At 38.9% G+C, this 22,038-nt stretch overlaps 1 protein-coding gene across 1 annotated transcript in view; it reads right to left on the bottom strand.

The window, feature by feature from the left end:
* CPA6 (carboxypeptidase A6) overlaps positions 1–22,038 on the bottom strand; it is a 224,912-nt gene that overhangs the window by 116,780 nt on the left and 86,094 nt on the right. The window contains exon 2 of the mRNA XM_019725306.2: positions 14,272–14,347. Coding sequence (XP_019580865.2) covers positions 14,272–14,347 — 76 coding nt within the window. The remainder of the gene's footprint in view (positions 1–14,271; positions 14,348–22,038) is intronic.

The following is a 22,038-nucleotide window of genomic DNA, read 5'->3' as shown; positions in this document are numbered from 1 at the left end:
CTATGTTGTATTGATAAGGCTGATGTAGTGTTGCCAAGTTTTAAAGACATTTTTTGCTGCAAAATAAAACACCAAAACAAGTGTAAAGAATTATTACAAACTAAAAATCTATATAACCACACCGAGGTTAAGAAACAAAGCCTCGAAAGCACCCCTGAAGGAGACTGTTCTCCTGATTTTTATAGCAATCACTTTTTTTTATTTGTAGTTTTTATCATTTAACAAATTCTTTCTAATTATCTCACCTGTTCTATGAGGCTTTTACTCAATATTCTTGTCTTTCTGGGGTTTTTATTTTGTTTGCTTTTTGTTTTTAGTTTGGAAGTTATACCTTCACTTGAAGAACACACTTTAGCATTTCCTTTAGTGACTGTTGCTTGATGAACTCTCCCAGACAAAACTGACTCTTGAAAAATATTGTTTTAGTTCTGTCACTTGATAGCATTTATTGTCGTTGTTCTTACTATTTTCCAATTAAAGCTATCAGTCCGCTGACTTCTGGCTTCCATTGCTTCTGTGCAGAAATTAGCTATTAATCTGTTCGCTCCATTGAATGAAAATAGGTTACATTTCCCATTCCATTCCTATTGTCTCCTTCCTGCTTTAAAACTTTCTTTTTGTCCAGTGTACTCTATATTTAGGTGTGAATTTCTTTTTCTTTCTTTCTTTCTCTCTTTCTCTCCTTTCCTCTCCTTTCCTCTCCTTTCCTTTCTTTCTTCTCTCTCTCTTCTCGCTCTCTCCCTCTCAACACTGCTTTGGTATTTTAAGTTACAGAGACTATACCCAATAACCTTAAAATACTTTTGATTGTATTTCCCAGTCAAGGATATTCTCTTACATAACCATAACAATTTTAAAAATCAGAAGAAAAGTCTAGAAAATAGTATTCTCTAATCAATAAACTTTATTCAGATCTGCATGTTATCCCGCTAATATTCTCTTTCTGATCCAGAATCCAACTCAGGATCACCGTTTCATTTAGTTGCCATCTGTCCTTAGTCTCCTTTAATTTTGAAGAGTTCCTTAGTCTTTCTTTGTCTTATGATCTGAACATTTTGGAAGAGTACAAGTCAATTATTTTGAAGAATTTGGGTTTGTCTGATATGTTCTCATGATTAGATTCAGAGTAAGCATTTTTTTTTTTTTGGCAGGAATTTTACAGAAGTGATAGTGTATTCACAGTACATATTTTCAGGAAGCACATGATGCTAACTTATTCCATTACTGGTGATGTGAAGCATAATCATTTGGTTAATGTGGCAGGTGACTGATTTTTATTTTTGCCTTTGAAATTAATAAGTATCTTGAGGGAACATCAACTGAGACTACGTACTTCCTCTCCAAATATTGCTTTTTATTTATTTATTTTTTTGTTTCCATTCCCTTCTGGGAGTCCAATTAATTATGCTAGGTATTTTTATTGTATCCTTTGTGTTTCTTATCCTATATTTTATATTTTCATTGTTTGGTTTATTCATGCTTCTCTCTGGGCATTTTCTTTTGTTCATTTTATCAATTTTCTCTTTACTGTACTGTACCTAATCTGCTGTTAAACCTATCTCCCGAGTTCTTAATTCTGGCTTTTGTATTTTTCAGTTCTATGTTTTCAGTTCTCCGTATCACTTTATATAGTTTCTTGCTGACATTTTTAAAGCCCAGGTTTGTATTTCCATGAGCACAGTAAGCTTAAATGCTGCACCATTATCTGGAACCATGTAGATCTGTTTTTGTTCCTTTGCTTTGGGTCAAGTTCATGCTACTTATTATCTCATATATTTGTCTCTCTTTGATTTTGTGTGGACATAGTATTTTTAAAGTTATTTATAGAAATAATTTGAGGCTTGGGATTGTTTTCTCTTTCAGAGAAGATTTTTGTTTGTCTTCTGGGGAAACTAGTTATCTCAGATCACCTTGACTGAAATTCAGAATGTGAGATTTTCTGGACCATTCAGATGTTTCAAGGCAGGGCTATGTATGTATACCTGGTTCATCCTTACTCCTAGGATCAATCTTTTAGCATCCTGACCCAAAGCACCAGATGCTTTAGCAGTGTCTTTATCATTGGTAAGCCCTGTGAGGCTTAAAATGGCCGCTTAGACTTAGCTGTCACTTTGGGCCAGCAAATACCTCCAGAGCCAAACTAGCTACAAACTTTGCGTTTACCTCTCTGGATTTAATCTTCTCCTGACTTTCACACAGTAATTCCTTACCATCTTGTTTGCTTTTTGATTTTTTTAAAGAAAATGTTTATTTTTAAATGCTGAGTTAGTTGTCTTGAATGGGAGTGTTGGATCAAATTACCAGATCTGCATTACTGAAGTTATATTTTCTAGGTTAAATATTTTATTCTGGATCAGATATTAAGTTTATGTATTATGAAATTACTTTTTAAATTCAGTCTTTGGTAATATGGACAAACAAAACTTTGACCTTCCTATATAGCAAGTAACAAATGCTGAATATAAGGATAAAATAATTTGTTGACATGTATTTTAAAATAATACATTGTGTTGAACTTGATTTGGGGACCAAATACATATTAAAATGTAGACGGGAATTTACTCCTGTAAATTTACTCCTCCCTGTTATAGCATCAAAAATAGACAAAAACTTCTTTCATGTCTTGATACTTGAGATTCTTGGAATTTGCACTTAAAAAAGCAACCATTTTTTTAAAAGTTGAGATATAATAGACATATAACATTTTATTAGTGCACAACCTAGTGATTCAATATGTGTACATACTGCAAAATGATTACCACAATAAGTCTTGTTAACGTCCATCACTACACATAAGTATAATTTTTTTTTCTTGTGATGAGAACTTAAGATCTATCCTCTTAACTTAGAGGGAGGTTCATAGTGATAAACACCTACATTAAGATTCCAAATAAACGAGCTAAATTTGTACCTCAAGGAACTAGAAAAGCTAAGCCCAAAGTTAGTAGAAGAAAGGACATAACAAAGATTAGAGCAGAACTAAATAGAGACTAAAAAGACAATAGAAAAGATCAATAAAACTAAGAGCTGTATTTTTGAAAAGATCAATAGAATTGACAAACCTTTAGCTAGACTCACCAAGAAGAGAAAGGATGCAAATAAATAAAATCAGAAATGAAAGAGGAAATGTTACAGCTGATACCACAGAAATACAAAGAATCATAAGAGATTACTATGAACAATCATATACCAAAAAACTGGACAACCTAGAAGAAATGGATAAATTTCTAGAAATATACAATCCACCAAGACTGAATCATGAAGAAATCGAAAATGTAAATAGACTAATTGCTAGTGAGGAGACTGAATTAGGAATCAAAAACCTCCCAACAAACAAAACTCCAGGACCAAAGGCTTCACTGGTGAATTCTACCAAACATTTAAAGAAGAATTAATACCAATCTTTCTAAAACTCTTCCAAATAATTGAAGAGGCAGGAACACTTCCAAACTCAGTATTATCCTGATACCAAAACCAGACAAGGACACTATAAGAAAATTACAGACTAATATTCCTGATGCAAAAATCCTCAACAAAATATTAGCAAACAGAATTAATAATACATTAAAAAGATCACACACCCACTTTACTTTTTAAAAAATAATTTTTGTTTCTAAATAAATACATTTTTCTCTAGATGATGAGCTAAGGGAGGTTTCAGGCTACTCTTTACAAATCCTTTCCTATGTTTAACACATCACGTGTATAGATAGTCTCTATCGCCAATAAAAGAAAAGCAAAAGTAGAAAATATTATCATAACAAGTCCTCTTTTAAATGTTATTTTTAAAAGTATGAGGGTCACTGTACAGTATCATGTAACATTATTAAAATCAAATTAGTGCAATTTATGGATCTGGTGAAAATCACCTCAAAGAAAATTTTTATCTGAATTATCATCATAATACTCTACATTACCTTGTAGTATTTTAACATCATTGTACTTTCTGCAACTTGGATTTGACTAAGGAGTCATTATATGTAAGAGTGTAATTTCATGTGTTACATATATACATACATATTGCAGATACAGGTACATATACAGAGGGTGCCAAAAAAATTTATACACATTTTAAGAAAGGAAAAAACTATTAAAATTGTAATACTCAATACAGACCGATAACAAAAGATGAATACAAGTCACGTTTGACTTCTGCAATGACAAGAGGTGCTCAAAGTGGTTACCATCAGCATCCAGACACTTCTGATTACTGCGAACTGCTGCTTGAGCACCATTGAACAAAGTGTTCTGCCACTGGCTCACCATCTTTACAATGCTAGATAATGGTCCGTAATCTGCACCTTCTCCTTTCTTCTCTCTCAAGAATACGATGCTGACTCTTAGCTAGCTAAGCTCACAGTCCATTTTCAAAATGTAACAGAAATGTGAGAGAATAGAACACTCATGATCAGATAGCCTCAAAGCAAATGCAATTATCAGGCAAAGATCCAACAAATCTATGTGTGGGACCATGGGAATTTTAATCTTACCACATTTATACAGCTAGAAAAAACAAAATGGTAGAAAACAGGAAATTTCTTTAATCAAGCAAAGTCTTTGTGGTTTTGGCTGATGAAAATGCAAAAGTTGCTCTGAATCTTTTTTTTTTTTAGGGCACAGAGAACTGCCACAAAGGCATCCCTTTTAGGTTATAAGAAAGGAATGGATTTGTTAGTAGTATGTCAGAGGCTTAAAACGATAAGAGTTTTGATAACACAAAATAAATTGACTCCTAGTCAGAACACCTGAACTCTGACCTTCAAATTAAAATATTCTGGTAATTAGCATTATTGTATTCATTGAGTTAGCCAACATCTGAAGGCACAATCTTAAAGTTACACGAGGCTCTCACAGAAAAATGCAGATCTTAGAGCGAGTTTTCTGACAAAACATCATAAAGCTCTTACAGAAATCCTACTTGCTCGTACTTCCTCCATAGAAACTTCTTTAGTAATTGAAGAGACGGATAATTTTCCCCACCTCACACCCTGGCCTATTCCTTGATACTCCCGTAACCCATCCTTCTATGATTCTCATTTCTACCTAGATTTTTGTTTTTTTGATCTTGTGTATGACTGAATACATTTTCAACCTGTTCCTGGTTGGCATCCAAGTTGCATCAGTTGCTCAACTATTATAACCATAGGCAAGTAGATAGATAAATGAATTACATTTGATCATTTATTCAAGATTTGTTGAGTGGTCACTATTGGCAGGCACCAGGGAAACAAAGATGAGTCAGACATTGATTTACCCCAAAGAAGAATGGTAAGTAGTCTTGTTTTTGTTATCAGGGGGTTCCCAACCTGGTGAGAAAGACAACATGTATACCAATAGCTGCGGTATAGATATACAGAGGGCGCCAAAAAAATGTATACAGATTTTAAGAAAGAAAAACTGTATTAAAATTATAATGCTCAAAATATACTGATAGCAAAAGATGAATACAAGTCACGTTTGACATCTGCAATGACAAGAGGTGCTCAAAGTGGTTACCACTAGCGTCCAGACACGTCTGATGATGGCGAACTACTGCTTGAACAACGTTGACCAAAGTGTCTACTTGTATACATTTTTTTTGACACCCCCGGTATGTGTTCTAAACTATAGGTTAGCACAAATGTGGGAAAGATAAACTCTTTCTGCATGTCTTTACTTTGCAGATCAGGAAATGGAGGTATTAGGAAATAGAGAAATTAGGTAAACTGCAGACATATAGTACAAGGACATGGAAAAGTCTGGATATGAACCCAAGAAGTATAGCACTAGGGGTCATGCTCTAGAGATTTCCACATTTGACCTTACAAGACCTCACCTGGTTAATTATTTAACAAATGCATTTGGATGGTGACAGTTAATCTCTTTAGGTCATTGACACTCATTTACACGCTTATGCCTTGATATCAGCCATTAAGACTGAACCCATTTCTCTAAAAAAGATTGTGGTTCAGGTTCCATCCTTCTCACCAACAATGACCTCTAAAACCAAGGAAGGCAGGGGAAATCACTGCACATTTATGCAGCTAGGGAAAAAAATTATGGTAGAAATCAGGAAACTTCTTTAATCAAGCAGCCTGCGTGGCTGTGGCTATATCTGATGGATATGCAAAGGTGGTTGTAAGTTCATGGGTTCAAGAAACAGCATCAAAGTATAATCTGTACATTTGATAGAAAACCTCTCAGTCATCAAGAAGCCCCGTCTCTGCCTTTGAAAAAGGAACTGCGTCTATCCCCCTGTTCTTGATCACATGGTAATGTCCTTTAAAAGTGGAAGTGGTGAGATTCACATGTGACAAAGCACAAATTACACTCTCCAATCTTTGGTATTTTCCCAGGTGAAATCACCTGTAAAGAACATTTAAAAAAGCAACCCCAACGGGTGGGTCAAGGAGGAGTGATGGTCGCTTCTAAGTCTCGGCTGGGCTGTGCTCCTGGGGGAAGGGCCTGACTGTGCACACCAGCCTTTTTTAGCACCAGCTGAAGAGTCATTCCTTTCTCTTCCATCCATGTCTCCCTATTCACCACACATGATCCAGGGATCGACAAAGTTTCAGATCTATAAGAAACTCATTCTGTTGGAGATGGGTTGATGGGTTGGGGGAGAAAAGATACTGTAAGCACAAAGTGACAGAAATGCTAAGACATAACTGTCTGTAGACTTCTGTGAAAGTCAAAGAATTCCAGGAGAACCTGATGCTTTAGCCTAGTGTAGGCAAAGGTAGGCAAAGACAGAGAAGAACATTCCAGGAAGAGGAGCGTGAGAGGAGGCACTTAGGAGAGAAACCACCATGGGGTCAGCATGGCTGGGGTACTGAACACTGAGTCAAGGATAGCAGTGGATGCTGAGAAATGTTCAAGAGGCAGGCAGGGTGTGGTTTTGAAGGGCCCTATGTGTCATGCCAAAGAGCTTGAAGTCTATACCTGAGGCCAGTGGTTCACTCCCCTGGCTACCTGTGGATTTAACCTATGGAGCTTTTAAAAAGACACTAACAACCAAATCTCACCTGAGTAATGGAGTCTGAATGTCTGGCAGTGGGGCCAGACATTGGCCTTTTATCAAAAGCTTTGTAGGTAATGCAATGTGCAATCTGAGCTGGGAATTACTGTTGTTGACAATGGAGGACATAAAAATGTTTTGAGTAGAGATGTAACATGGTCCATTTTTCATTTCAGAAAGAGCACCTTGGCTAAAGTATGGAGAACAAACAAGAGTCTTATGTAAGGTGACAGACAGGCAATTTGGAGATGGGTGCAATTCAGGCTAAAGACAGTCAGGGCCAGAACTAAGGCTGTGACCATGACAATGCAGAGAAGTTAGGGAGCTGCCATCTTCCACTTAGATTTGGCGACAGATTGGAATGACTGTATGGGTGGGGGCTTGGAGTGGGGTGGGGAATAGGAGGTGTGGTGGGTTATAAAAAAATGACCACAAATTCTTTTCATGTCTGTGTTCACACCTTGCAATCAAGAACTGGAGTCTTTTTTTCTATCCCTTGAAACTGGGATGGCCCTGTGACTTCCTTTGGCTGGTAGAATGTAATGGAAGTGATGTTAGTTCGGAGTTCCAAGCTTGGGTTGAATGGGCTTTGTATGTTTGCTCTCTCTCACTCTTGGATCTCTGTGACCCTTGAGTTAATAAGCGAGGCTAGCCAGCTAGATGACAAGAGACATGTCATCCAGTTTTCCCGTCATCCCAGTCCACAGTCTGCCAACCACCAGACAAGAGAGTGAAGCAAAGACAGGTGATGGAAGCTGCATGAATGAGCCAGTTGGAATTATCTTCTAGGAGAGACTCTGGTGGACCTGACCTTTTACATTATCCAGTTACAAATACTACTTTAGGAATGGCCAGTTACTACCAGCCAATAAGAGCAACTACTACTTCTGAAGTTCAAAAACTAGTCTCAAAGCAGACTGTTTTAACATCAAATCTGAAAAGCCTTGCAAACAGAAAGGAAACAAAATGCCACACTCATGTTGTCAATCTACTTTAGTAAATTAAATAAAGGATAACTGGGGCAACCATAATACCGTAGATTTTTTACTTTTGAAAGAATGTGTCTAATGTAGTTCTTCCCTCCACCCCACTATCCCCCATATATTGTATTGTTTCTCTTCGTATGTTTTTGTTATTGAGTTTACTAATTACCATTAGCCATAAAGAGGGAGAAAATGTCATGCTATGTCTGAAATTTATATTCCTGAAATTTAACCCATAACTGAATTTGGACATCGGCCTGAATTGTAAGCAGCTTTTTCTCTCTTTCAAAAACCTTGCCAAGGAAGTCAAATGTAATGTTGCTTCACTATTTACAAAACCTTTAACAAAAAAATGAAAATGCTTTTTCTTGCCCCAAATATATTGAAAGATCATAAGTTTTGATCTCTTCATCGCTTTTATCTTTTAATATCATTCATAATGCTTTTGTATATCTTCAGCTAGCTCACTAAATCGCTGGTTAAGACCACTTTATTAGATTTTTATGGCTAAATTACTACAAATGCAGCAGCTCAATTTTATTTTGCACTATTTCTATAGGTCAGAAGCGGCTTGATTTTCTGCTTAAGGTGTCACGGGGCTAAAATCAAGGTGTCAGCTTGAGCTGTGGTCTCATCTGATTCTCAGGATCCTGTCACAGTCCCACTGTTTACTGGTAAAATTAATTTCCTTGTGGTTGTAAGACTGAGTTCCCTGTTTGCCTTCGAGTCCACTCGGGACAGCTCTCAGCAACGAGAGGCCTCCTACAACCTCTTGCTACATGGCAGTTCTCAGCATGGATGTTTGAGTTCCTCTAGGCCAGCAGGAGTGCATCTGTCTGGTTTTCTCTTTGGCCAGCTGCTGGAGAAAACACTCTGTTTTTAAAGGGGGTCACCTGATTAGGTCAGCCCACCTGGATACTATACCTTTTTTAGGTCAACTGATTTGGGACCCAACTTACATCCTCAAAATCCTTTTACAGCAGTACCTAGATTAGTGTTTGATAAAATACCTGGGAAAAGGTGTGTGTATACCAGGGCCAAGAGTCTTGAAGACCATCTTAGAATTCTGCCCACCACAGCCATGATCAAGCAATCCTAGCAATCAGTTTCTAAGGAAAATGGGGAACAGTAACTTGCACAGCATGAACTCTGTCACCCATCTTCTTCCTCACGAGTTTCCCAATAAATTCATCCATCCAGTGGGATGTTTGAGCTCGTCAGCACCTAGGGACCATAGGTGTTCCCAAGCTACTGTAGACCCAGGTGTATGACTCTGCAGTATTAGAGTAGGGAACCGTCAACGACAGAACGATGCTGAGGAGGGAGGTCACACCTGGGAAAGGCGGCAGTGAATTTCACATCCAAGCACAGGCGAAGGGATGAAGCCTTCCTCCTACGAGGTGCAAAAAGTTCCCCATGGAATTTCATGACTCTTGACATGTCACTCAGTGGTACCTGACAAATCAACTGATACTGTGAGGCTATGTTTTCGTTTGAAGTAAATTACAAACTTTTGGATACAGGACAGTTTCTCTATAGCTCTCTGCTGAGAAAACTGGAAATCGAAGCCCATTAGTTTTTCTTTCAACAAGGATGTATCAGTTCCGTAGTAGAAATTTCGTCTATGAGCTTACGTAGATCCATTTCTATTCCTTCAGAGCACAAAGAAAGCATTTGTGAAGAAATGTAGCAGGACGTGGTGTTCAGACTCTAATTTTACTCACCTGCAAACTGTCCCCCATCCATCATAACATTATTTAAATCGTGGCTGTGCTCTTAATTAACAATTTAATTTAATTGGTTGGTGCTTTCTCAATCCAGTTCTCTTGGGGTATGGTTTTCTGCTTAACTTTCTTGTTTTCATTCTTCTACTAAACTGTAACATTTAATTAGGAAAGTAACCAGCTTTGTAACAGCAGTTCCATATCCAATTAACTGTGCTTTGTACCTTCTCAGATTCTATTCAACGTCGAACATACATTTTGCATTTGTTCATGTTTCAGATAAGACGTTGTGAATTTATAGCCTAAGCATGTAGTCTAATCACTTTTCACTTTTCCAAAGCTCATTGGTGATTGCCAGTGAAATCAGAAAACTTAAAGCATTCATATATGCTATTAAACTAAGAGCCATCAAAAACCAAGATGCAGGGTTGTTACCTTACTGTGTGTATCAGTTTTCTACTGCCGCAGAGCAAATTACCACAGCAGCTTAAAACGTCATCTCACAGTCCTGTAAGTGAGAGGTCCAGACACAGCTGGCTGGATTTTCTCTTCACCGTCTCACTGGGTTCAAATCAAGGAGCCAGTTGGGCTGTGATTTCATCTGGACCTCAGAGTCATCTTCCAAACTCATGTGGTGATGGCAGAATTTAGTCCTTTGTGGCTGTAGGACTGACATCTCCATATACTTGCTGCCTCCATATCAGCTGGGGATGGCTCTGACCTCCTAAAGGCCATGGGCATTCCGACCATGTAGCTCCCAGGGACGCTCACAGCAGTTTGCTTCTTCTCTGAGAGCAGTAGGAGCATTTCTGTGATTGCTCTCTCTGTAAACAGCTGAAGAAAACTCTCCTCTTTGAAAGGGCTCACCTGATCAGGTCAGGCCTACCCCAGGTCATCTTCCTTCTGCCACATAACATATCAAGGGAATGACTATCCCCTTGTACTCACAGGTCCCACTCACATCCAGAGGAGGGCATGCACAGCATGGGGAAGAAATCTTGGGGTCATCTTAGAATTCTGTCTACCACACTGCGCTTTAGGGGAAAAGGCAACTAAAGGCTTCCTGGCAAACCCGCCTCCCTGCCCCTTGGAGGCAGGGTACAGGGTGTGCAAAAGAGCTGTTAACAATGACGCTAATTCTGTCCCACCAGCTCCACAGGGCATAAGATGACAGACAGTCGTATTCTTTCTTCTCTGCACGCCGCTTTCTGTGCCTGGCCAAAATTGCTGCTTTCAGTAGAGCAAAGGGATCACTCGATGAAATCATTTACATTTAAAATGACATCACGTTAACATGATGCTTTTAGATTGATGTTTATTTCAGTGCCATGCCTCAAACTTCAGTTTCAATAAAGCAATTCCTTTAGTGAAAGGAAATGAAGAAATGTGCAGAAAAGAGTTAACATAGCAGAGACGAAACTGCTATCCTTCGAAAGGTCTACTTGTAATACTCTGGTTTCTCTTCAGATCGTATAAATCTTTTGCCTTTTACTAAAGAAAGGCCTGCTTGCAAGATGGGCCCTTCACTGGAATCCGGGAACTTAGATTCTGGGACCCTAACTGAGAAAAGTGGCTTCACTGTGCCTGAACTGTGTGTGCAAACGATATAGTTCATGCTGAACAACTGCTTCCCTTCTGGGAGTCCGGAATTCTGACATGTGCCAGACAGAGGGGGCCGATGTGACTAGGCCCCAATAAAAACCCTGAGCACTAAGTCGCTAATGAGCTTCCCTGGCAGACAATATGCCACATGTGTTATCACAACTCATTGCTGGGGGAATTAAGAACACGCCGTGTGCCTCCACTGCGAGATACTTCTTGGAAGCTTGTGCCTGGTTTCTCCAGGACTTCAACCCACGTGCCATTCTCTTGGCTGATTCTGCTTTGGGTCCTTTTCTGACGATAAGTCATTGCTGTGGATAGGACTATAGGTTGAGCTGTGAGAGTTCTCCTGCAAGTCACTGACCCTGGGGGTGGGAGTGGTGGTGACTCAAGGAATAAAGCAGATGAAAGCATCATGATGTTCACGAGTCTAGGCTCGACTGCCCAGCGCACTTGGCCTTCATCCTCTCCATCGTGAAGATGGATGGTCAGGGTAAACAGGCTGGAGGTCAGAGGCAGCCTCGCCTGGCTGCTAGAGGGCTTGGCACGGTCTAGACACGTGTTCCAATTCCACACTGTGACCCAGGGCACATTACTTAACCTCTGTCTCTGCCAGTTTCTTCACCTGTCACAAAGCAGTAACAAGAACACCCACCTTACAGAGCTGTTAACATGAGGCAGCTTATAGGAAGAGCTCAGCTCTTGACTGGGACACACTGGATGTAATTCTCTGTAGACGGGAATCGCGAGTGCATCACCAACATTCTAACAGTAACTCCCTTTCATTGCTTCACTCCACTCCCCTCTTCCTCACCAGCCCCCTTTTCCTCCCTTCTCTCAGTTGTCCTCTAAGCTCCTTCACATCCAAACCGTTTCCTCCCCCGGTTCATTACCTTTGCTTAAGGACTAAATGAATACAGCATACAGGAATGTTTTGTCTTTAAGTGTATACAAAAAAAGGGCTCAATATAAATGCGTTACCATGAGTGTTCACAGTTCTAGCTATACTCGACAGCTTTTGGTTCCTTCTACTATGATTTACAAGAGTTTTTAAGTAACCCTTACAGTCTTCACTGATGTAATCTTACTGCTTTTGATAATGGCAAGTGATCAGCACATATATAACTATGCAATTTTATTTTCATAACATGCCTACCATGCGAATACATATATTCACATATTGGGAATCTCTTGTCAAATCCTTTGACAAATTATTTTTTCCAATGTTTGGTTCAGAATCTTTGTCCCCTGAAATACTGGACTTCAAGGTACAAAGTGGCTATTTTATTTTTCCAGTGGTATATCTAAAACACAGTTGCACTGGGTATGGAAACTTCTACTTGCAACTTTTGAGTCCCTGGTGGGTTGTTTAGACAGTGTTCAGATATTGCAACTGAAAAGGCTGTAATGGGGCTGATGAATGTACATGACAGAGGAAGGTTAATGTCTGTATCCAGAAGCAGAGATTCCTTTGAGAAGGAGAGGAGGTTTGGGAGATGCCTGGTGACACAGTCTCTCTGGCATTGGATACAAATCACAGTGATTTGGGGATGAGCTCCTGCATCCCCACTCTTGGCCCTTCAATGAGACACCAACCTTAAATTAGACATTGCGTGTGCAGGGCTAGGGAATGAGGAAGAAGAAAGGAAACCAATAAACTAGAAGTTCAAAACTTCATTTGCAAATACGTCCAATATTTGAAGGGATGATAGCAAAGAGAAAAACCAAACCAAAAATAGAAGAGCAAAAACTTGATAACTACAAATGTTTCCAGAAGCCACTAAGTCCGTTCCTTTTCTCCTATCACTTTCTCCAGGGACACCTATTTTTCCATCCCACTGAAGATTAATGAGGCCTCTTTGGGAATCTGCTTTGCTATCCATGAAGATAAAGTTAAACCACCACCTATTTTACGGGCTCGCTCCTCTTCTTGGTAGGCATGGAACAGAGCCCCTCACCATATTTCTCCTCCTAACTTTTTAGCTAAACTCACAACACTCAATTATATGCAGTAACAGGGAGATGAGCAACTCTAACTCTAAAATCCATAGAATTCATCAAAGACTAAACAATCAGAGCCCTTCAATCTTTGCCAAAACAATTCTCTAATCCAGGGGTGTCCAAACTTTTTTCAACGTTTTTTACCAAGGGCCATATGTGGTAAAATACACCAACAGCCGGGCCACTCACTCGAGGTGAAGTACGTATTGCCTCACCTGGTTTACTTAAGAAAACTAAATATATTTTTGGAATTTGCTGCGGGCCAATTAACAATGGATCATGGGCCGCAGTTGGCCCGCGGGCCGCAGTGTGGACACCCCTGCTCTAATCCAACTCACTGAAACATGGCAAAATTAATTAACTTCAATTTCTAGCTTGCAGTTTCCTCAACTCACTTCTGCTTGAGGGTTTAACTGGAAGGAAAAGGTCTAGATGAGCAGCAGGAGGATTTCAGAGGGGGAAAGTGAAGATTTTCAAGAGGGAAAATTATAAATTCAATTCAGTCACTCATTAAAAAACAAAACATTTACTGCATTTGTAGGATGTTCCAGAGACTCATCTAGAATACAGCAATGAAGGAAATACACAACCTCTCTCATGAAGCTTGCATCCTACTAAGGGAGATGGAAATTAAATAAATGAACTAGTATATAGATAATGGGTCAGATATACAGAGGGTGCCAAAAAATCTACACACATTTTAAGAAAGGAAAAAACTGTATTAAAATTGTAATACTCAATATATGATAACAAAAAAGGAATACAAGTTATGTGTATACATTTTTTGGACACCGCTGGTACAACAATATTTTGAATAACTTTACCTACCTTTTGAAAGCTCTTCCAAGTCATCTCTTAGAATTGTCTTCCCTTTGTCTAATTGATTCCAGTTATTCAACCCCAGTCAGCAAAGCCTTGTAAACACAATCTAAGCACAATAATACGTGAGTGGACATTCTCTTACCTTAAGTTGGTGGCATATTTTCTTCAGTGTGTATGCTTCCTCTTTTGTGTTGGGGACAACTCTTATCACCTTATCACTGTAAGAAATAGTAAAAATGGTGATATTTACCTTTCAAAAATAAAGATTTAGCCATCTCGTTTTACCTTTTAAAACACTGCCTCTGCATGTTACAAGAAAAAACAAAACTTGGGACTGGCCAACAAGTATTTTATCCGATTCTTGTTACTCTCTGATTACACTGGTCTCTTTCCCCATCTTAAAACGATTTGTTTTTTTCATCAGCTTTTGAAGATTGCAAACACAACACGTAAGCAGGGAAAGGCCAAAAACACAGAAGCAGCAGGAATAAGAACTTTCATGAATACCTCAGAGCAGATACCCAGAAACAAAATTCTTGATGACAGAAGAAAAAACCAGTCTTGTTTTAAAACTTAATGCTTAAAAGGAGTGTGACTTTCAATGAGAGGATATATAGAATACATACACTATAGAACATTCCTGGTTTCTATGGAACTTCTTACTTCTCTAATACAGAGCTTACCCACTGGCAGGTGGGACCCAATTTGGGGGGCCAACGGCTGCTTACAGGTCTGCCATGCGACACTGATGGCTATAACAATTTTAAAGTGATAATGATTTTAAATCAATTTTTGCAGCCATTAAAATTTTACTGCAATTGAAATTTTAGTTGAACACATTCTAAGGGTCTCTCAGTCAAGATCCTAAATTGCCTAAGAAGACTCGAGGTGTCACGCTATCAGCCAGGGAGTCGTCTGTGGTGGTGACCTCTCCCTCAGGTGTGCCAGACAGGTATTATCATTTTCTAGTTGTGTCATGATGAGGACAGGTTGGTAAGCACAGCTCTAGTCTAGAACAATCAAAACTGTCAGTGTGTTTTGCATAGACACTTATTAAATATTTATTAATGGATTGGCATAAAGGAGATCATTGAGAATACTTGGCTTCCAGAGGAAAATGTAAGAAAAACCTAAATAAAGTATAACTGTATTTGAATAAATGTAGATTATTATACATGAAAAAATAAGACATCCCCTGAAAATACGCCCTAATGTGTCTTTTGGAGCAAAAATTAATATAAAACCTGGTCTTATTTTGGGGGAAATATGGTAGTAGGGACCTGGGGTACCTGCTTTTCATGGGTACTGGGATCCCGCTCCCAAAAATCCCTAGTGGACTAAAACCTCCCTCAGTTTTTTCCAGTTGCAAGATGGAGTTTTCTTGACATCTTGAGGCTCCCTGCTTCCTGTGGAGACTTGCTTCTAGCTCTCACTTGTCCCATTGCCAGCCTCAGCCGTGAGGGCCCCTTTCAAAGTCCTGACTTCCAGGACCATGAGGAATGAGTTTTTCCTTTCCTCCTTAGCTTTGTCCCCTCCCCCCCCCAAATGTTTGGCACCTAGAAGTTCCCTCTTTTTCCTGTCTACAAAGCTCAGTTATCTATATTAAATCAAATGACAGGGTATTCAAGCACATATGGTACCCTGGAAGCAAGTTCTGGTACCAACTGTGTGACCTTGTGCAAAGTTTCAACTTCTCTGTGCTTCAGTCCTTCTGACTATAAATTGGGAAAACTGGTACTTAAGTCATGGGTTATCGTGAGGCTTAAATGAGTGTACAGGTCAAGTGCTTAGAGTAATGCCTGACACATAATATGGCCTAAGCAGATGCTTGATATTACTGTTACATTTTCACATCTTTACCATTTTTTCACTCTATCCCTTTTCTATATGTTGAGGGTTCCTGACGGCATCCGCTCAGTCATCCATGTTCTTGTACGTTGAATGGGAGAATGAATATGATTCCTTCAAGAGGAGACTATGTGTAGCAGACATCCTGGGCAGACTCTGATTGTATGTCTTATCCGCAGGCTTCTGTTGAGGAGTCCTTTGTTTGGTGTACTGTGTGTCACTCTTTCCCCTGGGACCCCATCTAATTTGATACCCAACTTTAAGGCAGTCACTGGACCGTAAAGTGGAATGACAAGTGAATCCTTCCCCATCAGGCTCATTCTACTGAACAGTGACTGATAGCTGATCCAGTCAGATCCTGTCTTTGGGAGTTTGCACTTGAGACATCAAGAAAAAAATCAGTTAGTAGTAGTATCAGGAGCAGTGGCCATAAATACAAGTCATAGCCAAGATACCATAATGTCACAATTCTCAAGCAGGGAGCAGAGACACTTGAGATTTTATGCTCTTGGCATGAATGATTGTTTGGGCTCCAGGGGCCTGATCTGGGGACAGTCCCCATTGTTCCTTGTATTTCCTTACAGTAAATTTCTATCATCTCATGTATCTGGAACATGTCTTTTTAAACCTAACAAATGCACTAGTATTAAGAACATATAAACTTTAGATAATTCAGTTTTTCATTCCTATCTCTGAATTACTGGATTTATCCTCTCTGATTCTTTTTTTTTTTTTTTTTTTTCGCTTCACTTAGGGAAGAGATCAATGTTGGATTCTAATCTGAGCTCCACCATTTCCTGTGTGCCCTTGACCAAACTGCTTAAACATTTAGCACTAATGACGCCTTATCCTTAAATTGAGGGGGGAAAAAACCAACATATTGTTACTTAAGATTGTTTGTGAGAATTATTTCATTTGCCCACATTTATTAGGGTTACGTACGAGGTCGAACAATTAAGTTCACGAACTCATCCTAGAAAAAGTGCTACATATTTCATTGCTGAATACCACTGCGGTCACCTTCGAAGCACTCCCCTTGGGAAACTATACACCAACACCAGTGCCTAGTCCACCCTTGAAAGCAATTTTGGAACTCTTTTTCTGGAATGGTCATCAGAGCTGTCGTCATATTACCTTTGATGTCCTGACTGTCATCAAAATGTCTTCCTTTCAATATTTCTTTTATGTTTGGGTAAAGAAATAAGTCATTGAGGGCCAGATCAGGTGAGTAGGGAGGGTGTTTCAATACAGTTATTTGTTTACTGGCTAAAACTCCCTCACAGACAGTGCCCTGTGAGCTGGTGCATTGTCGTGATGCGAGAGCCAAGAAGTGTAGGCGAAAAGTTCAGGTTGTCTAACTTTTTCACGCAGCCTTTTCAGCACTTCCAAATGGTAAACTTGGTTAACTGTTTGTTCAGTTTGTACAAGTTCATCATGAATAATCTTTCTGATATAAAAAATGGTTAGCAACACTGTTGCAAGAAGTTCACAAACTTAATTGCCAGACCTCGTACGTGCCATCATGGTGGCAGGTGCTAGGGATGCAGCATTTCCAGCCTGCGATGGGCATACAGCCATATTCCCAGTGAGATATTGTCTGAGAAATGCCTACCTTATTACAGCCTCCCAATACATAGCACCTACTGTTAATAGCGCTACAGGAAAATATTTTCTTGTCCTTTAGAGCTTAAAGCGCTGAGAGCAGATGCTTCTCTAGGTGTTTCACCATGAACATCAGAAACAATAAAATATGATTTTATTATGAATAGCAATTAACCTTTTTTAGTTGCTGTTGCTGGTGTTTTTGTATCTTGACCTTGTCATAGGTATCTGAATCTAATAATTGATCAGTTTCTTGATTTGGGACTTACTATTTCTTCTCTTCTCAGGCAGCACTTTGGCGTCTGAGAAACACGCATATTAGATGGTCTCATTATTTCCTACAGTAGCAGCTGGGGATATAGGATACTTTATATAAAATAAAAGGGAAAATAATTTCAGAGGAAGTCCTGCATAGATGTTCTCTATATTGGTACAAGCTACGCATGTTCACCTTTTTAATAGTTCTAAGGACAATTTATCTGGATGTAGAAAGGGATTTCTAGTGTTGTTCTTCAGCAGGTATCAGGTTAGATGACTGTAGTAGCTGCCTTTGGCTGCCTCTCCAAATCCTTTTTCCACCTTCTTAAACCCTAAAAGGACTGATTTGCTCAGATATTCACCCTATCCCCACATTAGGAATAAGTCTTGGTCAGCCAATCAGAGCTTAGCTATCCCCGGCAACTTTTGCTAGTCTGGAGACAAACATGTGTTATAAATTGGTCCAAATTTAAGGGAAGAATTATTTCTCCATGGTTTGGGGGGGAAAGATTCACTCTCTTGTTGAACATAAACAAGGAAATGTGTAACCTTGCTTCCTACAGGCAGCCGTCAATTATGAAAGGAATGAGCTTTAGGGTGAAGCAGATTCTATGGGTTGTTGAGTGTAGAGACGTAAAGAACCTGGGTCTTCAGTAGTTTTAGTGAATCAACCAACCTTGGAGCTTCTCCTGCCTCTAGACTTTCTGTTACTTAATATAAAAAATGTCTTTACTGTGTAGGCCAGTTTGAGTCAGGCTGTCTCCTCCATGTCACCAAAAGCACCCTGCACATAACAGTAATTTTATTTAGTTTGGCTATTTTCAAGGAATGAGATAAGGAAGAATAATGGAATAAACACATGTACTGTTAAATCAAAGCCTTTGCAGGTGAGAAAACACATATTGGCATTCTTTCTTTCTAGAATACTTTTCTCCGAAACACCTCTTTAATTTTGATGGCCACTGGAAAAAAAAACAAAAAACAAAAAAACTGCCTGTGCTTCCAGAAGGGAAGATTTAGGGTGCTCAATAGCTAAACGCATCTCATACTGTCAAGAAAAATAGAACCATTTAAAATATTTGCTGAATTTTCTGAGAGCTTATATCTGGTGGAAGAGTTAATAATAGAATGTGCACTGACTTAAAAAACAAACAACTCATGCTCAAGCACCAAGAAATTCGTTAGGTAATCTCATCTAGAAAAAAAATTAATGCTCATATGTAGATTCTACATTATAAAGTGCTTGGGTTTCAGAGGAACATTTCTTTTGTTGAAGGATTGTGTTTTGATGTACATGAAAAATTTCATTAAAAAGCAATAAATAAGAGATAACTTGGCAGAGAATACTCTGGAGAGCTAAATGGATTCTCCTCTCTTCGGTCATGGTTTATAGTTGCAATATAAAACACTTAGGAAGTGAAGAAGCTCCCTGTGGCAGTTTGCTTAGGACGTGAAGATTTAGACCTCACTCTTGGATTAAAGTTGGGCAGAAGTGATGACTGTATTCTTTTTTTTTCCCCTTCTCTTTTGTTGCTGCACTATTTTAATAGCAGAGGAAAGAAAAACACACAGTTGTTACAAAGCTTCACTGGCGTACTTCACTATATAAAAGAAATGTTCTCAAGAGGTTGAAACCATGGTGTCTCACACATAATGGATGGTCAATAAATATCTGCTGAGCTGAATTGCAATGGTATTTTGTAAACTGCATCATCTATTCAATTTCTGAAATTGACTTCCATTGTAAGGTTTGAGAATTTCCTCTCTTCCTACTAGCACAGGTCAGAGAGGAAAAAGGAATAAAATGTAACACTGCCATTAAATGAATTTCTTACAGTAAGATGTTATCTTCACTATGTCTCGAGGACTTGCGATATATTGTGTCAAATCGTTATATGATGCTTCAATTTAGTTCTTTCTTGTAGTATGTCAGATTAGGACTCAATCTGAAAAAACTGTTACCACTATGGAGAACAGCCCATTCATTCAACAGATGTCTATATAGAAAGTCCCTGGTGGAGAGGAAAAAGAAAAGGAGGAACAAAGTCTAAAGGAACAAGCTTCAAAGATGTGTAATCTAGTTGGGTGCATAAAACACAAATAACACCTTACCTTATTATTGTAATATAAGGTAGCCTGTGATAAATGTTTTATAAATTACGTAGACTACATGTATAAAACAGGTTTAGCTGTGATTATCAGAGAGGACAATATGGAAGGACTTTGATACTTGAAACTAAAAAGATTTGGACCCCAGTGGACTGATAGCCGTTGGCACATATTAGTTTAGTGTTGTTGAAATTTGAATGTATGTAAAATTCACCTGGGAATCTATCTACCAGCATAATTTGTTTTGCTAACTATCCTGAAATCACTTTCCAGTATGAAACACTTAGTAATACTGGAATATGTATGTTTGTGTGTGGTGTATCTTTTAATATGCATAGGTGGGGTGGCGATAGAGTAAGGTTAAATCTAAGAAGCCAGTGATACTGGGATAAATTACCATTGAGGCCAGGGGCTCCCTGGCTGAGGGGCACCTTGATAATTCCCGATGCCCCAGAGTCTGAGCAAGGTGGGATTCAGTTCAGAGACCCTCAGAGAAAGCCGTAAAGATAACAACCTCAGTGGAAACATGACTAGAAAAACATGCCTTGTGAAAGGAGAGAGCAGGGAAACTTGTATCTTGGACTTGCCTCTGGGTAGAGGAGAAAATGTTGTCATCACTGAGAATTTAAAACCACAAGCTAGTCATCTAGTAAGGTTAGGAAAGAAATTCAAACTACCTATGTGGCCCCCAAAACTACAAACTGCATTCTTCCAGCAGCAGAGTGTACCCGGTTGATGGCTCACAGCTGAGTCCATCCAAAGGAATTGTCTTCAGCTAAAAGGAGCTGCTTCACCCAAGATTAAGACCCCTCCCCAGGCACAGCCCACATGCAAACACTAGTTTATGCTGTGGCACTAAGGCCTGGAACCCGTTGCCTTCATTTGAAATGTACTGAAGGGCCAAGCCAGCTTTACTGTTCCCCACGAGTCTGTTGTAATTGTGGTGGTTTAATTCTTTCTCTAGCCTCAGCTTCCTTCCTTTGCTTACAGATGATTTTTATAGATGAGAGCACTCCCCAATGAAGTGCTTCCATGAAAATCTTTTTTCAGAGTTCATTTCCTGGGGGATTTTGACCAGTGACATCACTTGCCCCTAGGTTCCTAGTGGAATACATGAAAATCCTTTCTAGAAAAATCGAACTTAAAACCAGGCCTCAAAAAATTTCTACAAATAAAGTTCCAGCAAATATGAGCTCACTATCAAAAATTATAAATCACATCAGACATGAGCCACCATGAGCAAAATCAGTAGAAACAACGAAGAGCAGAAGAAGACCTATAGGGCCTACTGATGTTGAAATAATCAGATAGAGCTAAAGTTGGAAAAGGTTTCCTGTAAAGGGCCAGATGATAAATATTTCAGGCGGGCAGGCCGTACAACCTATATTGCAACTACAGGCATACCATGTTTTATTGAGTTTCATTTTATTGTGCTTCACAGATGTGTTTTTTACAAATTGAAAGCAAGACCCTCCGCCAGCAAAAACAGTATGACTTGCTTTATTGCTATACTCGCTTTATTATGGTGGCCTGGGATCTAACCTGCCATATCTCTGAGATATGCCTATACTCAGTACTGCCATTGTAGGGTGAAAACAACCAAGACAATATATGAAATAGATAAGTATGATTGTGTTTCAATAAAACATCATTTAGAAAAACAGAGGAGGGCTGGATCTGGTCTGTGGCCCATAGTAAGCCAACCCCTGAGGTGGAGTAAACATATATATTTAATATTCTAATGAGATGAAAAAGGGGATTCAAAAATATGACTAGCAAAGATGACCTATAAATTACATAGGTCTATAAATCTATAAAGATGACAAGACTTAACTTCTAGAATAGAATCACATAGTAAATACAATTGGAAACTTAAAGGGCAGGTTAAATAGCATATTTACACTCATGCACATGTGCACCAGAAAATGCAGCTGAAGAAGAATGAGCAAACCAGTAAGTATATCTAAGGAAATTACTGAATAATACAGAAAGAAACAGTTAGAAATAGTTAAGAGACATGTAAAATAAAGTAAGATGGTCTATTATTTTTTCCATTCTACACACATCATACTCAGCAGTGAAGTGCTCAAAG

This window comes from Rhinolophus sinicus, linkage group LG14, assembly GCF_036562045.2.
Source record: "Rhinolophus sinicus isolate RSC01 linkage group LG14, ASM3656204v1, whole genome shotgun sequence".
Classification (NCBI taxonomy): Eukaryota; Metazoa; Chordata; class Mammalia; order Chiroptera; family Rhinolophidae; genus Rhinolophus; species Rhinolophus sinicus.
The sequence above is the reverse complement of the archived record's forward strand: the minus strand, read 5'-3'. Positions and strand labels throughout refer to the sequence as shown.